Source organism: Nelumbo lutea, chromosome 6, assembly GCF_056320005.1.
Source record: "Nelumbo lutea isolate HS-2025 chromosome 6, American lotus-T2T, whole genome shotgun sequence".
NCBI classification, from domain to species: domain Eukaryota; kingdom Viridiplantae; phylum Streptophyta; class Magnoliopsida; order Proteales; family Nelumbonaceae; genus Nelumbo; species Nelumbo lutea.
This window is the reverse complement of record NC_142689.1, coordinates 28023808-28044690: the sequence shown is the minus strand read 5'-3', so window position 1 is coordinate 28044690 and position 20883 is coordinate 28023808. Positions and strand designations below refer to the sequence as shown.

General features: G+C 41.6%; 1 protein-coding gene across 2 annotated transcripts; it reads right to left on the bottom strand.

The window, feature by feature from the left end:
- Positions 1-894: 894 nt before the first annotated feature.
- Positions 895-19776, bottom strand: LOC148848196 (uncharacterized). Of its 2 annotated transcripts, none has more exons than XM_088948661.1 (6): positions 19544-19776; positions 19182-19303; positions 18517-18602; positions 18310-18370; positions 17074-17160; positions 895-1193 (listed from the first exon to the last, which is right to left on the bottom strand). In XM_088948661.1, exons 2-6 carry the CDS (start codon positions 19260-19262, stop codon positions 1101-1103), a joined length of 408 nt encoding a protein of 135 aa, XP_088804787.1. In that variant the 5' UTR covers positions 19263-19303; positions 19544-19776; the 3' UTR covers positions 895-1100. The 2 variants fall into 2 exon arrangements, with proteins under 2 accessions (XP_088804787.1, XP_088804789.1); XM_088948663.1 differs by lacking the exon at positions 895-1193 and adding an exon at positions 10545-10967.
- Between the last annotated feature and the right edge of the window lie 1107 nt (positions 19777-20883).

Sequence of the window (20883 nt, the reverse complement as noted above, 5' to 3'; positions counted from 1 at the left end):
TTTGAATCCTATCAATAAATTTGATCTTCAGATCTGATCCGATCCGACTTGTTTTCTTTAAAAATTAATAAATTATTAAAAAAATAAAATATTTTTATTTAAATAAAGTAAAAATATATAAATATTTTTTTATTATTTTCATCATATACGTACATTTTTTTATAAATAAATAAATAATATAACAAATTTATAAAAATAGAATATAAAAATATATTTATAAGTAAATAAATAACATATATATGTATTATATATATTTATATTTATAAGCATATAATATACATTGGATTGGATCTTCTCAGATCAGATGGGGGGTGTGATCCGAATTCGACCAAATTGGATTGGACCTTAGATCGGATCATTATATGATCCATTTGCACCTCTACCAACAACCTAGAAACAAAAATGGGTGAGCATCAGGTCAGTTTTTAAAACATTGGCTTATACATGAATAAACCGGCAATTATAAGATCGTTGACACAAAAATGCCCGCCAAATTTCAATTTCTTGTAGTATAAAGTTGATCTGATGGATATCATAAAGAAACATTCAACGAAGTGTTAGTTATGGAATATCTTTTAATGGCCAAAACCCTTACTTTCAGTTTGATATAACTTTGGGGTTCAGTGTAAATCCTAGAGAAAAGGGTAACATTTACGACTTTTGGGTCTGTTAGTAACTTGGAATCCGCTCTAATGGGCTTGATCAAAATGGTGTTACAATCTACTTGCTTTTCCTACAAAATAGTGCATTATATATATCTTTAAACAAATCAGGTTTTTCAGTCTTGGAACTACTGTTCTCAAAGCAGTCAAAGTGAATCTCTGGGATGCACTTCTTGATTCACACTAGCTCTGTACAGGGAAGATCAGATGATTACAAAACATAATAAGAAAATGGAAACATCAACGTGGGGATTTCATCTTAATAACCTTTCTACCAAAAATAACAATAATAATCATCAATATAGGTACTCTTATGAAGTTCTCAAAGTACATTGGAGCCTTCAAAAAAAAAAGAAAATACATTGGCCTTTTTGTGGAGCTTCCCAATTGGTTTCTTGTCTCCATTTGAGAGGAAAACATTGGATTGGATCCATAGATCTATAGATATTTTCTGGCAAGGGCTCGAACTTTTGTGTTGAAGTGTGATGATGTAATGCGGGACCCAGGTAAATAGAGGGGATTGAGAAGAATCTGCCATTTTTAACAATATGCAAATCAATAAAGTAATTAGCTCATTGAAAAAAACAAGCAAAAGAAATAAATTCCTTAGCTCTTGGGGGTACTACTTCGATGATAGGACATGCAGTTTGGTCTGTGTGTGGCAAATAGACAGGGAAATAAAATTCAGACTCACTGACATCAAGTACTAGTGAGTATTTATTGAAGGAAAATTGCACTCACTACTATTCTGTGTGTGGCAAATAGACAGGGAAATAAAATTCAGACTCACTGACATCAAGTACTAGTGAGTATTTATTGAAGGAAAATTGCACTCACTACTATTTTTGTTACAAGAATTTATGCTAAAAATCCAAGCCAATTGATGAAGTAAGATTTGGTCCGACCTTCTAATCACTCAACACGTGGAAAGGTAACAGTTCAATACAACAGTACGTCTAAGGCGCGAACTCCAAAAAGAACCTGCGGTCCAAACTCCCCACAAGGAACACGAGCTCCCCCTTGGACCCGGAGCCTTACAAAAGGCAACAACCCGAACTGGCCCACCCCAGGGCAGTTTGGGCCACGTCTCTATCCGAACTCAAGACTTTACCTCGCACACCATTCCAGCACTTCACCTCCGGGACACCGAACTGAACAAACGCACCGTACCCGACACCGAAGGAGTCCGTATCTAGAGGCGGCGCACCTGACTAAGTTAGGACCTGACGCTTGACAGCCGCACTTCAACAGACACCTGCCACCGCCATCTCCAGTTACAGAGACGGCTCCGACAAAGAGAGCAGTGGCGGTTCTGACCTAGCAGAGGTGAGGATACCCGAACTGGCAAAAACGCAGGTAATCATACTCGAATTGGCAGAAGCGCAGGTAATCATACCCGACCTGACAGAAGCTTACGAGTGAGTGCGCGAAGTGGTTATAAAAAGCACTCTACCCCCAAGAACGAGGTATGTGAACTTTGCGTCATCTGGTTTATCATCTTGCCTTTGAGGATACTAACTTGAGCTTCGGAGCATTCTCACCAGGTCCCTCCCCAGAGACTGGACCCCACGGTACAACTCGCAGCGTCAAGAGAGGAGTAACACACAAGGAGTTCAAATGGCACATGGTAGCCAGCCAGCCGCGACCGTGGCCGAGTTCCTCAAGCTCGCGGATAAGTTCATGAGAACAGAGGAAGAGATCGGCCAAAGGACTAAAGGCGGAGTCGAGAAAAGGAAAAGAGAAGGCGAGCCCTCCAACCCAGATGATAGAAGAAAAAACCCAGCCCGGGAGGCGAAGCCAAGCCAGCCGTCCCGAGCTCCCTTAGCAGCTCGAACGGACTACACACCCTTAAACACGAGGTGAACTGAGATCTTGATGACGATCAAAGATGCCCCATACGTAAAATGGCCACCTCGCCTAAAAGGGAACCCAAACGAGAGAAATAAAAATTTGTACTGTAGTTTCCCTAGAGATCATAGTCATAGTACCGAACAATGTAATAATCTCCGGGACGAGATAGAGTGACTCATCCGTCGCGGGTACTTGAGAAATTTTGTACATCATAATAATAATAATAATAATAAGACTGGTCAGCAAGAAGAGCACGAAAGAGATGCCCCCGAACCCAGCAGCAGGCCAACCGAACCATCGCAAAGACAGCCTCCGGAAGAGAGGCTAGTTTGGGGAACCATCCACATAATAGTGGAAGGTTCGGTGGTAGCAGGTTGTACTTCGGCAGCGGTCCGGACGTCAGTTCACGAAGCGGCTCGAGAAGAACAGAACCCTACAAAGAGGCCGAAAGGCGGAAGGACCGATCTTCTTCACGGAAGACGATGCGCGAGGTGTTCACTACCCCCACGATGACGCACTTGTCATAAAACTAAGGATCAACGACTTTGAGGTTAGGCGCGTGCTTGTGGATTCATGTAGTTCGGCAGACATCTTCTTCAAGTCGGCATTTGACCAGCTTCAGTTACAGAGGAGCAAGTTGAAGCCCACGAACACTCCTCTGGTGGGCTTCAGCGGAGAGGAAGTCAGGCCCCTTGGGAAAATAACAGTACCTGTGGAAGTTGGCACATGGCCTTGTGCGGTTAGACTCAACCACGATTTCCTGGTGGTCGCGACCCCCTCCCTATACAATGCCATAATAGGGCGGCCAATCACGCATGTCCTACGAGCAATAGTCTCCACCTACTATTTGACAATGAAGTTCCCTACAGACTTCGGTGTGGGGGTAGCGCGGGGCAACCAGCTTGAGTCCTGCAAGTGTTATGTTGCCACCCTGAAGGGAAAAGCCAAGGCAGCCAACGACCTCGAACTGGAGCGGCCTACGGAGTAGGGTGAGAAACGAGCTTCGCCCACAGAGGAAACGGTCGCAATCCCAACTTCGGCTATGGACCCGGCCCGGACACTACAGATCGGTGCTTCTGTCAAGGAGCCTCTACGAACCGAACTGGTGAGTTTCTCACTTCAAAATTTAGACATTTTTGCATGGTTCGCGGTCGATATGCCCGATATTGACCCTAGCCTTATAACTCACAAGCTTAATACTGACCCTGTAGTCAGACCCATTAGACAGAAGAAATGCAACTTAGCCCCGGAGCGCTGGAGGGCGGTTGACGAAGAGGTCGAGAAGCTCCTCGTAGCGGACTTCATAAGGGAAGTTCATTACCCGAGCTGGGTAGCCAACTTAGTGCTGGTGAAAAAGGCAAACGACAAGTGGCGCATGTGCATCAACTACACCGACCTGAACCGGGCCTGTCCGAAAGATTGCTTCCTCCTCTCCAAAATTGACTGCCTATGGACACGACCTCGGAACATGAGTTGCTAAGCTTCTTGGACGCCTACTTAGGCTACAACCAAATCAGGATGGACAAGTCCAATGAGGAAAAAACCAGCTTCATAACCGAGTTCGGCCTGTACTGCTACAAGGTCATGCCCTTCGGGCTGAAGAACGCTGGGGCGACCTTTCAAAGACTTGTGAATAAGCTGTTTCGGCCCTTAATTGGCACGGAAGTAGAATGTTATGTAGACGACATGGTCGTCAAGACACAAATTTCACAGGAATTAATACAAGACTTAGATTTTGTCTTCCAAATTCTGCGTCGATTTAGCATGAAACTGAACCCAAACAAATGTGTCTTCGGTGCCACCTCGGGTAAGTTCCTAGGTACATTGTCAACCGACGCAGTATTGATGCCAATCTAAACAAGATAAAAGCCATCCTAGATATGAGAGCACCCCGAAAAGTAAAAGAGGTTCAGAGGCTAAACGGTCGCATAGCTGCTTTGAGTCGCTTCATGTCCAAATCGATAGACCGCTTTTGCTTTTCTTCAAGGCATTCCGGTTGACTGACGAAGTGGGCCATCGAGCTCAGCGAGTACAATCTCCAGTATAAGCCATGAACTGCTATTAAGGCCCAAGTCTTAGTAGATTTTATCGCTGAGTGCACGTTCAGCCCCGAACTCCCTAGGTCGGTTGAGCCCGAAATCCCCAGTTCGGGTGAGCCTGGAGCTCCCAAGCCAAATAGAGTATGAACCCCGTGAACTAGCAGCCAGTATGGCATCTCTCCTGGTTAGGACAAATGCGAACTGGGATGAGGAGCCCTAGATCCTTCACGTAGATGGCTTCTCGAACCAGTAGGGCAACGGGGCTGGAATAGTATTGCACGGCCCGGGCGGTACGAAATTGGAATACGCACTACGTTTTGATTTCGCATCATCCAACAACAAGGCGGAGTATGGCATTGATAGCCGGGCTGAACCTAGCACAAAAGGTAAGAGCAAAACACATAGTTATCTGCAGCGATTCCCAACTTGTGGTCAACCAGGTCGCGGGCAAATACGAAGCACGCGAGCTGACTATGATCGCCTACTTGGCAAAAGTAAAGGAGGCTCTGTTCAACTTCCAGTCACACTTCATCAGGCAAATCCCGATGTTAGAGAACACTGAGGCCGACGCCCTGTCCTGGTTAGCCAGCACAAGTAACAACACCATGAGAACCGTGTACATAGAGGACTTGCCTCGGCCTAGCATCCTCGGTGGGGCAGAGGGGGTCGCTCCTGTCCTTGAAGTAGAGCCGAGCTGGATCGACCCATTCGCGGGCTTCTTGCTAGATGGAACCCTCCCCTCGGACCGCAATGCAGTCAGGAGAGTCCAGCGCCAAGCAGCCAAATACGTCATAATAGACGAACGAGTGTACCGACGATCCTACACGCTCCCCTACCTACGCTGCTTGCAACCTGCCGAAGCCTAGCTCGTACTCCGCAACACTCATGAAGGTCTGTGCAGAGGGCACTTGGGAGGCAGGGCCCTCGCCCAAAAAGCACTTCGACAAGGGTACTACTAGCCAACAATGAAGGCAGAAGCCATCGAGCTTGTTAGAAAATGCGATAAGTGTCAGAAGCATGCCAATATCCACCATCAGCCTGTCGCCGACCTCAAGTACCTCACCAGTCCATGGCCCTTTGTGCAATGGGGCATCGACCTCCTGGGGCCATTCCCGTCAGCAACAAGTGGGAGGAAGTTTCTAGTGGTGGCGGTAGATTACTTCACAAAATGGATAGAAGTCGAACCTCTGGTAACAGTTACAGCCCGAAACGTACATAACTTCTTTTGGAAGAACATAGTATGTCGCTTTGGGTTACCTCGGGTACTGATCTCTGACAATGGCAAGCAGTTCAAGGATATCAAGTTTTAGGAATGGTGCCAAGGTATGGGAATTCGGAAGAACTTTACATCGGTCGCACACTCGCAGGCAAACGGTCAAACAGAAGTAATGAACAGAGCTATCCTCCGCGGACTGAAAGCGCGACTAGACCGAGCTAAAGGGTTGTGGGCGGACGAGCTACCAAGTGTTCTATGGGCTCACCGAACTATGGAAAAAACCGCCACGGGAGAAACCCCCTTTAACCTCACCTACGACACCGAAGCGGTAATCCCGACGGAGATCGAAATACCTACACTACGACTAGAAGCATACGACGATCAATCAAACGGAGATGAGTTACGTACCAACCTCGATCTACTGGACGAGGTAAGAGACCTTGCATACATTTGAACCGCAGTTTACCAGCAAAGAGTAGCTCGGTACTACAATATCAGAGTAAAAAAATGGAACTTTTGCGTCGGCAACCTAGTCCTCTGTAAGATCATTGCACCCAAGCCCGGCGTGGGCAAACTTGGACCAAATTGGGAAGGGCCCTACCGAGTAACGAGCGCGCTCGGGGGGGGGGGCATACGAGCTCGAAACCTTAGAGAGCAAACAAGTACCCCGAGCTTGGAATGTCGTTAACTTGAGACGATACTTCCTATAGATCTCACCAAGTGAAGTGGACCAAGTCAATTCCAGAGCCTAAGGGCCAAGATGTCGGGCTAACAAGGACCTTGACATGAGCACCAAGCGAAGGGATAGGATGCCAAGGACCTTGGCATGGGCAAGCAAAAGCAAAAAATGCAAACTAAAAGCTCAGGCAAAGTGCCAACAACGAACTAATAGGGGCATCGGCATATGGTCAATTCGGAAGAAAGAGTGACAACAACACTTAACCAAAAGAAGAACATCCATTGCAAGATACTTTGTTTACATTCCAAAAAAAAAAGGGCAAGTTCACAGGCCCGGAGGTCCCGCTTCATCCTCAGAATCCGGTTCATCGTCAGCAGCATTGGCCATCTCCTGAGTAATGCGCGAAGTGGTTATGGCGCTAATATCAAGCTCGGGGTACGTATTCCGGATTATTCACCGGCTCAGTTTAAAGCCCCGTCTGTATGAGCCCACCATCAGGTCGTCAAAGCACGGTGAGGCGATATATTCATCGACGGCCTTCTTCTTGGCATCCTCGATGCCCTGAGAAAAGATCTCCGTCCTCTCCCTAATATCCTCTTGAAGGCATTCAACCTGATGCTGCAAGTCCAGTCTCAAGTCCGCCATATGCTTCACCACAACCCCATGGCCTCGGTATCTCTCCAAGACCTCGCCAGTCTGGTCTGTGCAACGCGAGAAGCCGCCTCAGCAGCTCGGGTAGCCGCCTCGGCAGCGCGGGAAGCCTCTTCGGCAGCTCGCGCCTGCCTCGAGCTCCTTTCCACTTGGGCCGCCAAGGCGTGGATAGAAGAATTCACATACCAAAAGGAAAAATAACAAATGATCAAAAGAACGATAGCAAGAAAGAAAAGCAAAGAGCTCGACATTAAACCGCTGACTTACCACCATGGCGTGAGCGGCAGCATGATAAGCCACCTGGTTCAAAGGAAGCTCGGCCCATGCCGCGACTTCCTCAGGATAAATGGCCTCCCTATTCTTCTGAAGAGCGTGGTTCAGTGACAACACGTTCCTGAACTCACCTTGGGTTCCCGAGCCTGAGGGCCCAGCTCGTGTATAAGCAGACCCAGAGTAAGCGGGAGCCCCCGTGTAAGTAGCCTCGGCATAAGGGGCCCCTGCCACTTCTTGTATTGGAGGGGCCATCTCAAACTCCATGGGTGGATCCACTGACGAGTAGTCTAGTGCCTCGGGCTCTGCTTCTCGGGGCAGCTCGGAATGAGTCCGTTTGGCGACTCGTTTCCTCCTCTTCATGGCGTGAAACATGTTCTTATCACGAGTCTTCTCTAAGTCCATTACACCTACAAAAGAGCTCAGCATCAGGGGAAACGAAAGAACAGAGCAAAAACAAAAGACAACCTCTAAGGAACCTATCCGAACTCAGACCGGCCGCGATGAGCTTGGCCTCCGTCAGATACTGATGGCATTTTAGCACAAGCCGTACCCATTGCCGGAGGCCCTTCTCCGTCTCCTTGTCAAGTGTAACACTGGCATCAGGGGCTGCCACCCCCACTCGGTTTGGAACGGCCACCCCAATGCATTTTGCACCCCGAAGTAGTCTCGTTTCCACTCTGGGACATTGTTGGGAAGATCGTATAATAGCTTAAAACCCGGGCGAGGAGACAGGTAATACGCCCGTCTACGCCCGGGAAGGGGACCTGCTTGCTTTAGCATCAGAATGGAAGAAAAAATCTCTAAGTCTAAGGGCAAGATCTGTTCGCAAAATAGGGAAATTGTCCCTACCAAGTTACGAATAGAATTTGGGTGAACCTGGCTAATAGTAACGCCGAAGTGGTTCATGACATCGACTATAAGGGGTGGAAAGGCAGGCGCAAACCGGCGAGCTGCTCCCGGAATATCACGATCTCATTAGGACCGTGATCCCAAGGGAAACTTCCCGAAGGTATAAAATATGTATACTCCCCAAGCAAGTTAAACTGGATAATAAGGGAGTAAAACCCCTCAGGCGTCATGGTCGAAGGCCCAAACTTGTCCAATGTTCGACCTCAATGGGAGGAGGACGCCAAACCACCCGAGGCGACTCGGCCTATTGGTTCGAACTCTTCCTCGAGTTCTACCTCAGGTTCACTAGGACTGTTGGGGGATGCAACTCGGTTCGTAGAACCTGCATCTGACCCCCTTGAAGAACTGCCTGAGCTATCCGAGCTAGACATCGGAAGGAGAAGGATCCCAGGAAAGTACTCACTCGAACAAAAAGCAAATGAACTACGGGAACGTGAACGCGAGCTAAAGGCTTGAACGCCAACTGAAACTTGGACGCGAGCTCAAGAAGCAAAACGCGGGACAATGACGGTGACTGGGGTCCCCCACTATTTATGCCCACAATAGCCAAAAACCAACGGCTCTAATCAAGGCCAATCCAATGGCCCGCAGTTGCACTGACCGCACATCTCCTCAGACCGAGACGTGACTGGCCGCACGTCATTCGAAATTGAAAAGGGTGCCAGCGCACATCTCCTCGCATTAAAGACGTCCAACGGCGCACTTTTTGAATTTTTGAAATAAACGCGTACTGTCACGTCTGTCAGTATTTATGGACAGATTGGCGCGTTTTCCCGTCTTTTTGGCACTCGAAAAACTCAAAAAAATCCTAACGACCACGCACTTTGCGCTAGCAATCAACCAATCCGGAGTATGGGGCAAAACCACCCGCCACCTGGCAAACTCCCCGCGCCAGGACAAGTCCCTTAGCGCAAGGAGTGGGGGGCAATTGATGAAGGAAGATTTGGCCCGACCTCGTAATCACTCAACACGTGGAAAGGCAATAGCTCACACTACAGTACGCCCAAGGCACGAACTCCGAAAAGTGGAACCCGCAGTCCGAACTCCCCACAAGGAGCACGAGCTCCCCCTTGGACCCCGAGCCTTATAAAAGGCAACAACCCGAACTGGCCCACCCTAGTGCAGTTCGGGCCATGTCTCTATCTAAACTCAAGACTTCACCTCGCACACCATTCCAACACTTCACCTTCGGGACGCCAAACTGAACAAACGCACCGTACCCGACACCAAAGGAGTCCGTATCTAGAGGCGATGCACCTGACTAAGTTAGGACCTGACGCTTGATAGCCGCACTTCAACGGACACCTGCCACCGCCATCTCCAGTTACAGAGACGGATTCGACAAAGAGAACAGTGGCGGTTTTGCCCCAGCAGAGGTAAGGACACCCGAACTGGCGAAAACGTAGGTAATCATACCCGAGCTGGCAGAAGCGTAGGTAATCATACCCGACCTAACAAAAGCTTAGGAGTGAATGCGCGAAGTGGTTATAAAAGGCACTCTACCCCCCAAGAACGAGGTATGTGAACTTTGCGCCATTTGATTTATCATCTTGCCTTTGAGGATACTAACTTGAGCTTTAGAGCATTCTCACCGAGTCCCTCTCCGAAGATACTCGCTTTCTTCCCTGTTTCAGGCACCTTTTGCTCCAGCCAGAGGCAAGACCATTGACAGATAGGACTGACCGGATTGTGCTCCATCACCAATATTTGACAATATCAATTCTTTTCTCTTGGAAAAAGAAATCAGCTTGATACTTTCTAAGGCCAAATCAGTAACTTGATCAAGCTATTCATCTAGTTGAACCGAACTCAGCGACCAGGATCTAACAATGGAACCCATGTTAACTTTATATTTGGAAACTGTAGATGCGTTTACACTATTCTGTTGGTCTACTAACTTGCAAAGGAAAGAATAATTTCTTCTGTTCTATTATATTGGTCTATTAACCTTGCAAAGGAAACAAAACCATTAAACTTTGGCTGCTACTTACATGAGGTAAGATGAGTTTTTTTTTTCTTTTTTTTTCCTTTTTCAATTGATGTTGAGCAATGCTGCAGTCAGCACATTAAGGTCATTGCAGTCCCCTTTTCTTATCCATCCTCCCAACTCTATCCTCTCTCTTCAACTATACTGCTTTGTTTACATGAAAAGAGCTGCACTTGTTGCTACTGCTATCTATATCCATTTTTTTTTCAACTTTTCCTTTTAACTGTTTGCAATTATTCCTGTTTAGAGTTTTTTAACATATTAATAACTGAACATGTTTTTTTTTTTTATGAATAACTGATTACTTCATTGAATTTTAAGGAAAGTGTACAAGAGAAAGTGAGAGAGAGACAAGCTCTCTTATCTCTCCCCTTCAACTTTAGTTATAATTACAATTACAGTTGTTCCCAAAATGTTTGAATTCTCCCAATCCCTTGCTTGGCCAGTGCATCAGCCATTGAATTAGCTGTTCTTCTCACCCACTGTATTCTCAGTTCCATGTCCTTTGTGATCCATCTGAGTTTTTTCTTTTCATTATTAATCTTCCACATCCTACTTTCCTCATCCAGTAGCCAAGCCACTACCAGTTTGGAATCCCCTTCAATGATTAGCTTTCTTGCATTCATGGTTGTAGCCCTTTGCACTCCTTCCATAACTGCCATTACTTCCACTCTTAGTGACTCTCCTTCACCTGCTGGGCCTGAGAATAATGCACACACTTTACCCTCATTTCAATCTGCTTATTGACATTTGATACTTTAAAATTTGAATTTGGACCAATTAATCTTAATGACTTTATGGATACATATGTCTTCAATGGATTTGGATTATGGAATTTTATGGATGCCCATCTGTTATATGGATTATCCTCTTATAGAGATTTTAAAGAATCCTTCTATTTATTCTTACTTCTTTTAGAATTCAACTTGCAAAATCTTATAAGTTTTTTTCCCCAAAAGTGGTACATTGTTTGTTGCATATCTAAGGGTCGAGGAACCTCTTTCCGTCTCATTGCATTTTTTTTTTGACAGGAAGGATTTCCAAGGTTCACAAGCCGCAAATTTTCACTTGGCGAGGGTCTTTTCTATTTTAGCATGGTAATACCCACAGAAATAGATACTCCATTTTCCTTAAGTAACTAGATTCTAAGACACCTAAATTACAAGGTTCATTTCTGTAGGCAGATGGTGCCAACATTTGCACTTGAAATATGCATTTACAAAATCTGGATACAGCTTAAAAACAAAAAGGATCTTATTCACGATATTTACAAACTTAAAATATACCCTTGTCTCACCAAGACACCAGAAGTTGGAACTTTGGAATTGTCAATCTATAACTATAACTAGGTTAAGGTGAATGGATCAGTGTGAACCTCTAATCCAGCAAGCAATGCACACAGATCAGCTTTACCAAGAGTCCTTCACTCTTTCCTCCCATTTAGCTAATTCACTCAGCCAATTGGCTAATTTCTAGTCCAAGGTCTAAGACTTTGTTGCCTAGTAAATAACCATCAATATTAAGCTTGTCCAACAAGTGCTAAGCTTTACCAATTGCCAAGGAATCTTTCTGGATTGGAATTTGCAATCAAAAAATATTTTTCCAGTTGACTTCTAAAACAGACAGCCTATAGTCCTTAATGCCTTCCAATATGAAGTCTTAGAACCCAGTTTGATGCCTGGAAATAAGTTACTCCTTTAATTGGAGAACTCCAAGTTTCCTTCAGTCCTAATGCCCCAACAAATAGTTAAGTGAGAAACTATACTAAAAGGTTTTTCCCATGGTGTCTAACTTTTTCCAAGGATGAAAAAGTCTATCATCTTTTCATTATGGAAGTGCAGTAAATGAAATGGTGCTCTTGTCCATCATAATCAGACATGTTTTTACCCCAATAAATTATAAGTGTTTGATCAGAATGCTTTCACAGTCTTCGATATAAAAGAAATGACTTTAAATGGAACCTAGATTGCAAAGATCCTGGAATAAGGAACTAATTGTCATGTGAAATAAATGGTTATAGAAGGACCTGAAAGTGAGGCAGCCAACAGGCTCCGTTTCCCAAATATGTTCCCTAGACTGTTGATCTGGAGCATGTTTCTCATGAAGGACCAAAAGGAGTTCAAACATTCAAATATTTTCAGCATTCTTCTCCTCAATTCTCCTATAAACAGGGGTTTCCACAGAACCCTATTTGCCAACCAAGCATCATAAGAACTGAGAAAATCTATTTAGGGACCTCCCTTCGAGGGAAGAGTATAATAAAAGGATCGAATCAAGCGTGTTCTTATCAATTTTTTTTTGTCAAAGCTAACCATAGATTTAGGGTTGCCTTTCCAATTGCCAGACCATAGATGAACCAAAATTCCCTACTAGATCAATCCACAGGTCTCAGTCTATATCTGGTACCAATAAGCAATGTTGTAAAAATCTGACAATTTACAATATGATTCACAATTTGAACCAATGGTTTTGATTTGAATCTTATGTCTGAATATTTTCATGCAAAAATCTTACGATGTATATGATTCCTGCACTTCATTGCAATTCAAATAAATTCAATTAAGAATTAGACCTCTACTTTGTCTTTTTTGTATTTTGTGTATATTCAGTTGTGTCAAGGGAGACTTGTTTTAAAGCCCTTACTAGAAAATGATTTATTTATGTTATTTAATGCCAGGTATTGTGTTTATTTTACATCTATGTAGGTTGAAGAGCCATTGTACGTAGATTATTTGACTTTTTTTTATCAATAACAATTTCATTAGTTCACCAAAGAGGTTACATAAGGAAGACAAACACACTTATCTTCCAAGTACAATCAATAAAACAAAAGAATAGGTAGATTATTTTGACCCAGCACATTTTAACTTCCATCTCCCGCACCAGCCACTCAAATTTCCTCCTCTGATTACTATACCTCCATAAACCATTGTTGTCTGCATTCAGCCACCCTATCACCACCTCCGAATCCCCTTCAATTAAGAGTTTTCTGATGTCCATCTCCTTGGCTTTCTAGATTCCTTCCATAACTACAAAGACCTCAGCTCTAAGGGAGTCACCCACTCCAATTGGGCCTGAGAACAAGGCAAAAATGACCCCATTCTCATCCCTAAAGACACCCTCAATCCCTGATTGTCCAAGGTTCCCCCTACTACTCCCATCAAAATTTAATTTCATGAACCCAGCAGGTGGAGGTGTCCAAGACACACTCATTACTGACTTGGTCTGTGTGCACTTTGCTATTTCACCCCACTTCCTCAACATGTCATCCACTATGTAACCTGTGAATAGTTCCAAAGATTTCAGCCACTGTACAACCCTAAAATGAATGATAGCCTTTAGTTCTTCCACCCCTCTCTCAGCCGCTGAGAATATCCTGAAGTTTCTTTCTTCCCATATTGTCCAACATACTGCAGCCCTCAAACCTCTCCACATAGTCCTTCTCCTTTTCCTATGCCACCTGAAAACAGAAGGGGAAAAAAGGCCCTACAGATCTGATGGAGGGTTCCATCTACACCCAAAGAGGGAAAAAGCCCATTCCCCAGGAAATAGATGGGTAAATTAGCAAGTGTGGCCTTAATCAGTGTAACTCTTCCACCAAGAGAGAGGTAATTCTTTTTCCAAGAGACCAATCTTTTTTCAAACCTTTCCACCACCGAGTTCCAAAAGCTCTCCCTTGTAGGGTTAGATTATTTGACTTTCAACTCAAACTTGATTATGTCATCTTAGGCTTTTATTGTACAAGTGGTAATTGGTAAATTCTGTTGTTTTAGGCACATATATGGTAGATGTGGGTTAAAAATAAGGTAGCATCATTTTCATATATATAAAACCTTTTAGTAATTTTATATTTAATTTTTCAACAAATTTGTAAAAAATAGGAGTAATCTTACTATGATTTTCAGAACATTGCCATTATGTTCCCTAGTAGGTCCATTAACAATTACCATAGTTACCTGTTACAGCTGTGTATTTAACTCTCTAGACAACCTTATTCACAGCATGCCATTCTCCTTGAGCAGACATTATGCCCAATATCAACAAGGTGATACTTCTTAACCATAAGGTTGTTTTCCCAAGAAAAATATTCCTATTGGATTGATTAATACAAAGTTCTTTCTCCTAAAATGTCATGTGCAAGAAACAATTTACACCAAAAGAAAGTGGAAAATCATTGGAAAACTAGAACTACACATTGTGAGAACCAGGTTTATTAAAAGGTTGTGAATTACATGCTGTGAACCTGAACCTGAACATGTAGAACCAACCATTTAGGTAATTATGGTTAGAACTTCCTTTTGAGTGGACTATTTTTAGGATGAAGATTAAGAAGAAGAAAATCATGTAATTTAAATGAAGAAATATTGAGGTCTCCTATACCTGGTTATCCTTGCTAGAACCTAGGGGAAGCTCCAAAAAATGTTTTCTCTGTCACTATCAATCAATGTTACTGCTGTTTGACAATAAGGAGATGTACAAGGGGTATCTTCATATTTTAAATTGTCTAAGATATTGATATAATAAGTTAAAATTTTAATCAAGCCAACCAAAAAGTCTAAACTTTGACCATTTAAACTTGAAAAAATATGCAAATTACTCAATCCAGTGAATTCTATGGCCAGGCTTGGACCCAATGTGGACTTGAATTTGTCATGAACTCAAATAAAGAAGCAAATCCTTCATTCCTAGAGATTCATGCAGGAAGAAGCTTATCAAGTTCAATTTGTTTCTGAAATGTCAAAACAACTATAATTGTAACCATAGTTTTCATGGTGCCAAGGCGAAGCTAGATGATAGGGCCTTGTTGCCTAGTTGCTTAGCCGGGTGCCTAGGCATTGCCTAGGTGATGACTTTTTTTAAATAAAGTACAAATCCTAGGGTAGTTCCCTTAGGTTTCATGGTAATAAGCAGTAATCTTTAGCTAAAAATTACCATAATCCTCATGAAATAAGTATAAACCCCATACCAAAAGATAGAAAATCAACATATTTATGAGAAGAAAAATAAGAAAGGGAAGAAAACATACAAACCATAAGGGTTGAGCCCTTGTTTTGGTCCTAGGAAGAAAAGTCCTATTGATTGTTCTTGTATGTTAATTGGATAAAATCTTCAAGTTATTTCTTACTTATCAATTCAAGTTTTGAAGTCCTAAAGGATTCAAGACTGCTACTGATTATTGAAGGGGATTCCCAGGTAATAGTGAGTTGGCTGAAGGATCCGGACACTGTGAATTGGGGTTTTAGAGATCTTCTCAAAAAGGTTAAATGGTTAACAAGGAATATGACAATCAGAGTTCAGTGGGTAGGCAAATCAGCAAACTCAATGGCTGATTCACTTGCAAAACAAGGGGTTCTTTGGGATAGTTTATTTTGGACTTCTATGTAATTTCTTTTGTACTTATAATTCTGTAACTAGTTTTAAAGGAAAGGTCGCATCTCGTGCCTTTCCATGGGTTGAATGTAATTCTTACTTGTTGGGTTAATAAAATCTTACTCATTTATCAAAAAAAATTCAAGACTGCCACTGACGTTCGTGTTGATTGAACTCAAACAAATAAGAAAATAATAAAAAGAAAACTAGTATAAGAATCATCATCATCACCATTCATCCATGCCTTATCCCAACTATATGGGGTTGGCCATATGAATCCTCTTTTGCCAATCCGTTCTATTTAAAGCCATATCCATTGTTAAATTGTTAGTGCTTAAATCATTTCTTACTACTATCCATATCTTTTTGGTCTACCTCAAGCTCTTATGCCCCCTTCAATGTGTAACAAATCACTTCTTCTAACTGGCGCAATTGGTCTTCTATGCATGTGCCCAAACCATCTTAGTCTACTCTCTCTCATGTTATCACATATTGGAGCTACTCCTAGGTTCCCATGGATAACTTCATTCCTAATCCTACCCTTTCTAATTTTTCCACTCATCCATCTTAGCATTTGCATTTCTACCACATTAATTTTTTGGACATGTGGTGTCTTACATATAAATATGTAGGCGTTAGGGTGAGGCAACCCTCCAAGAATGCCTTATTGCCTAAGCATCACCTTGACAACGATCATTACAACTTGGGTGGTTTGGGTCCTATGGTCAAGCAAAGATCAAACTAGGAACTGGAGAGTCAACCATTAAATCACTGAACCCAAGGTGATCAATCAAAGGATGCTTAGACCCCAAGCCGTATTGAATTAATATGATTTGGGATGGATTACAATGTCATGCAATATTTTAGAAGATTAATAAGAAGTTGCATATTAAGACTTCAACTCAAACCTTGTGCTTGGAGCAACATTGGAATCACTAAGCCAAATGAATTTTTTTTATAGGACTAAGTCAAATGAAGTTTTTTGATAGGACTAAGTCAAATGAATTTTTTTATAGGACTAAGCCAAATGAATTTACTAACTATTCTAATAATTTTGTTAAACACCTTTATATAGTAAAGTGTGTAATATAAATTATGAGTCTCAGTTTTAGTGGGGTTTCCTAAGGTCTCAACCCAAGCCAACCCAACCTTGGATGGAATTTTTCTTTTTCAACAAGGCCCAACCTGTAGCCTGAAAACACCCACCTATCTCAGTTTGTTCGTGCTGATTGTAGCTCAGTTGCATTTTTAATAAGCAAGAATACTTTAAGGATTAAATTTATAAATCATTAATAAGCAAAAATAACAGAATTTCTTAAGTCATATTAGCATTCAAGTTTCACGGATAACATATCACAAGGACATACGTTATAGAATAAACTGAAGAGACAAACAAATAATGCCACATGATAGACAAGCATAGTTTAACAACATACCTTTATATAGAGTTCATGGACCTCTTGGAAAAAACTTCGGATTCCATCATCGTTACGAGAATCATGAAGTAGCATCAATCGCGTATGTATGATATACTCAGTCAAAGAAACAAAAGAATGAAAAGATAAAAAGGTCACTGTTGGTCCCAGCTATCTAGGGCCTTGGGAGGGGTAGACTGGATATGGACCTAATCTATGTTGTTTTTTTAGGCACAAAGTGGCCACTCTCAGACTTGAATCCATGTTCTCACACTTGTCATCCCAGGATTTTACCATTACACCAAGCAGTGGTTCTTAATGAATAAGATGAATAAAAACTGTAGATTGAAATGTTAATACATCACTACATCTATTTAACAAACAAAAATGTCATTTTCCAAAGAAAGCAAACAAATACATATACGATAGACAACCCACATTTCTCTTCAAAAAGTGTCATTGAATAGCATACTCTGAAGCACTCCTATATAGGCCAACCATAAAACCAGATTTTGCACAACCCCAATAATTGTACCAATATGATTCATGCAGATGATCATATCAAAAATACAACCTATGATTGCTAAGATCATTAGTAAGTTTGACCATTTCTCAGTTGGTAATGTCTATTATCAATGGTTCCCCATATCTGGGAATAAAAAGTAATTCTTTTAGTTGTGCCCATTGAAGGAATAACACACCTTTTGGACAGCCTGGATTACCAACCATGATAATGGCATAGCACCATCAACTCGTTCATTTGAGTTTTCTTTGTTCAGTAATGAAGATCATACAAATTGTAACCAAAATTGTGTTGTCTGTTGTAAGTTGCACTTTGGAAAATTTCATATACCTAATAGCTTGCTCAACATTCAGGTAGTACAGATGGATACGTAATGTGTATGTTTTCCAGGTAGTCTATAAAATATAATTAAATCAATAATTAGATATAGAATGCATAGGCATATAACATGTAATTAAAAATGAGTAAAAACAAAGTTGTTGAATGAACCTCAGAATCCAATTGCAGGAAGAGTTACTTAATGAAACCTATGAGTTAATACTAAGATATAAAATATACTTGGATCGCTTGTTCTATTTGTGAATGAACCTCAGAATCCAATTGCAGGAAGAGTTACTTAATGAAACCTATGAGTTAATACTAAGATATAAAATATACTTGTATCACTTGTTCTATTTGTGAAAATAATGACTTGTATTTAAGCATTGCATCAATTTGTGAATAGCTAGGATATGACCTGCAGTTACATACACAGAGACCACCAAGTCATTGAACCTGTCCACTGCCTTCAAGAACCTGAATCAATAATTTCAGACAAACAAATTATCAGGTGCTAAGAAGAAGAGGAAAAGGAAATTGTTTGAGTCAGTTACCTGCTAATTTGAACCTTCACGAAAGTACCTATAAGCAAAGGAAAACAATCAGTAGTAATGGAAACTTACATGGCACTTGTAGTCCATGCAAGATCCTGAACAACATCCAAAGCTGCATGTAGTATAAATTGATGCTGATGGGCAGATTCTTCTTTCTGTCACATTAGAATGATGTCAGAGTGCTAACCATTAATATTAACAAGTACTCATCCAAGAAGAAAGGGTAAAGATAGGGGAAATGTTGTAAATTCTACAAATAGACAGATTACTGCAACAGCAGAATTGCAAATGCACAACCAGTGAACCATCTTTTCACCCAAATAAAAAAAAAATAATAATAATAATAATAATAATAAAATTACCGGATACCTTGTGAACCTAGAATTAGATAGGCTTAAAACATGAACAATGAAGTAGAATTTATATATTACAGTTGGCATCTTATTGTATTTTAAGAAAGATTTTGCATACAAGGTGTAACAAGCATAACTAAGATGGATTGACTTGACTGTTGCATCCCCATTTCTCCTCTACCTTTGCAGATAAAACGAATCAGAGTCACCTCTAAGAAATCATTCATTATGATGCCCTCGTCTTCTAATGCGAAAAATACAAAATTGTGTTAAGTATTAAATATATTTCCTAAGCACCAAAGAAAGACTAGTATAAACCCGCTACTTTGTAATAAAAAGTTGGAACTTTGATTTAAAATGGTGGCAGAGTAAGATTCATACTTTAAGCGCAGAGCCCAGCTCGGCTTCATATATAGGAATGTCATTCCTACTGACAATAATGAAGCAAGCTGTGCTTCCCATTCCTTTCCTCTATTTAAATCAAATGCAAGGTGTTATGTTTACTGCAACATAACAGAAAAATGAAGTCAGATCTCCATAAAGATATGTGGCCATCAAACAGAAATTTAGAACAAGACAGATCGTACGCAACCTAAAAAAGAAAAATTAATCAAAACAAGCAATATGCGTAACAAGAAAAAAGGAAAATTGGAATGAAAGTGGAAAACATGGAGATCATTTATTAGAGATTCAACTAGAACATATCAAAACTTAAAAGTGGTATTGATGGGTTTCTAAATTACTCTTTTCGCAGCGGTTGATCATGAATAGTGGAGTTCTTTAGTTTTCGAATCCGAGAGAGGATTTCTTTGTTGTTTGAACTTAGTGGAGAAGAGGAGAAGGGAAGAAATCTTGGGGGTTGTCAGGTGACTAGTAGGAACGATCAATTTGAAGGGAAGAAAGTTGAGATTTGCTTCGACTCTACGTCTTTGTGTTTTTTCAGAAATGGGTGAAATCGATTTCGTGTCCAAATGTCGTTCATGAGCCATACGAGGAAGTGGCTAAACTGCTGGTTGGGGCAACCGAGCCGCTGAACAAATGAACCGGCCTCGTAAGGCGAGTTGACTCATGACTGTTGCCGTGTTGCGATATCTAGGGGTGCAAATGAATCATGATCCGATCCAGATAGCCTCATTTTAGAATCCTATACGACCGAATTCGTATCACCCTTAACTGATTCGAGAATAAATATCCGATCTAAAATATATGTTATTTATTTATTAATAAATATATTATTTATATTGTATTTTTTCAATTTGTTTTTTATAAAAAAAACATATATATATATATATATATATGAACAAAATAGTTGAAAAGATATTTGCATTTTTATTTTTCTTTTAATAATTTATTTATTTATTTTTTAAAAAATAAAACTAGATCGAATCAGATCTGACAATCCGATTGTCTCATAGAATTCAAAGTCAAATCCATATTTATGAGATTCGATGGGATCTTTAGATTGAATCGGATCTGCAATTAATAGTGTTAAATCAAATTCAGATGTACCTAACATTATCCATGCCCAAGTTCAATCTTCAAACATTTGGCTTGATCGTCTTCCCACCTAAAGTACCAATTTGAGTAGGGAGTAGGGGCACAACTTGAGCGGGTTAGACCGGTCCAGTTTAAGGTCAACCTAGGGCAATTCCTAAGATCTGTTCCCAAGCCTAAAATATACATTGAGCTGAGTTGGAATTTGGGTTGAGCTTAGCAGGTCAGTTGGGCTCCAATAGGCCTTTACACCTAAGAATTTAGGGGTGCAACTCGGGTTGGTCCGAGTTAGCATTTTAGATTGTTTAATTCTCGGGCTTTCTGGTCAGGCACATCCAAATTTTGACAAAAGCCCAAATCGAGACTGCCCAAATTGCACCTCTTGAAGAAATAGCCTTGAACTTATTTTACATCAGTGGTAATAAGGCTGCAATTTGGGTGGGGTGACCCTGGCGTTTAACAAAGGTTGAGTTTTAGTTTTTCAAACTTGTAGTTGGGCCGCGGTCAAAAAAACTCGGGCTCTACTATTGGAGACTGAATCAGCCCCCCACAACTCTCTCCTACAACGTTCCACAGCACATCCTCTCCA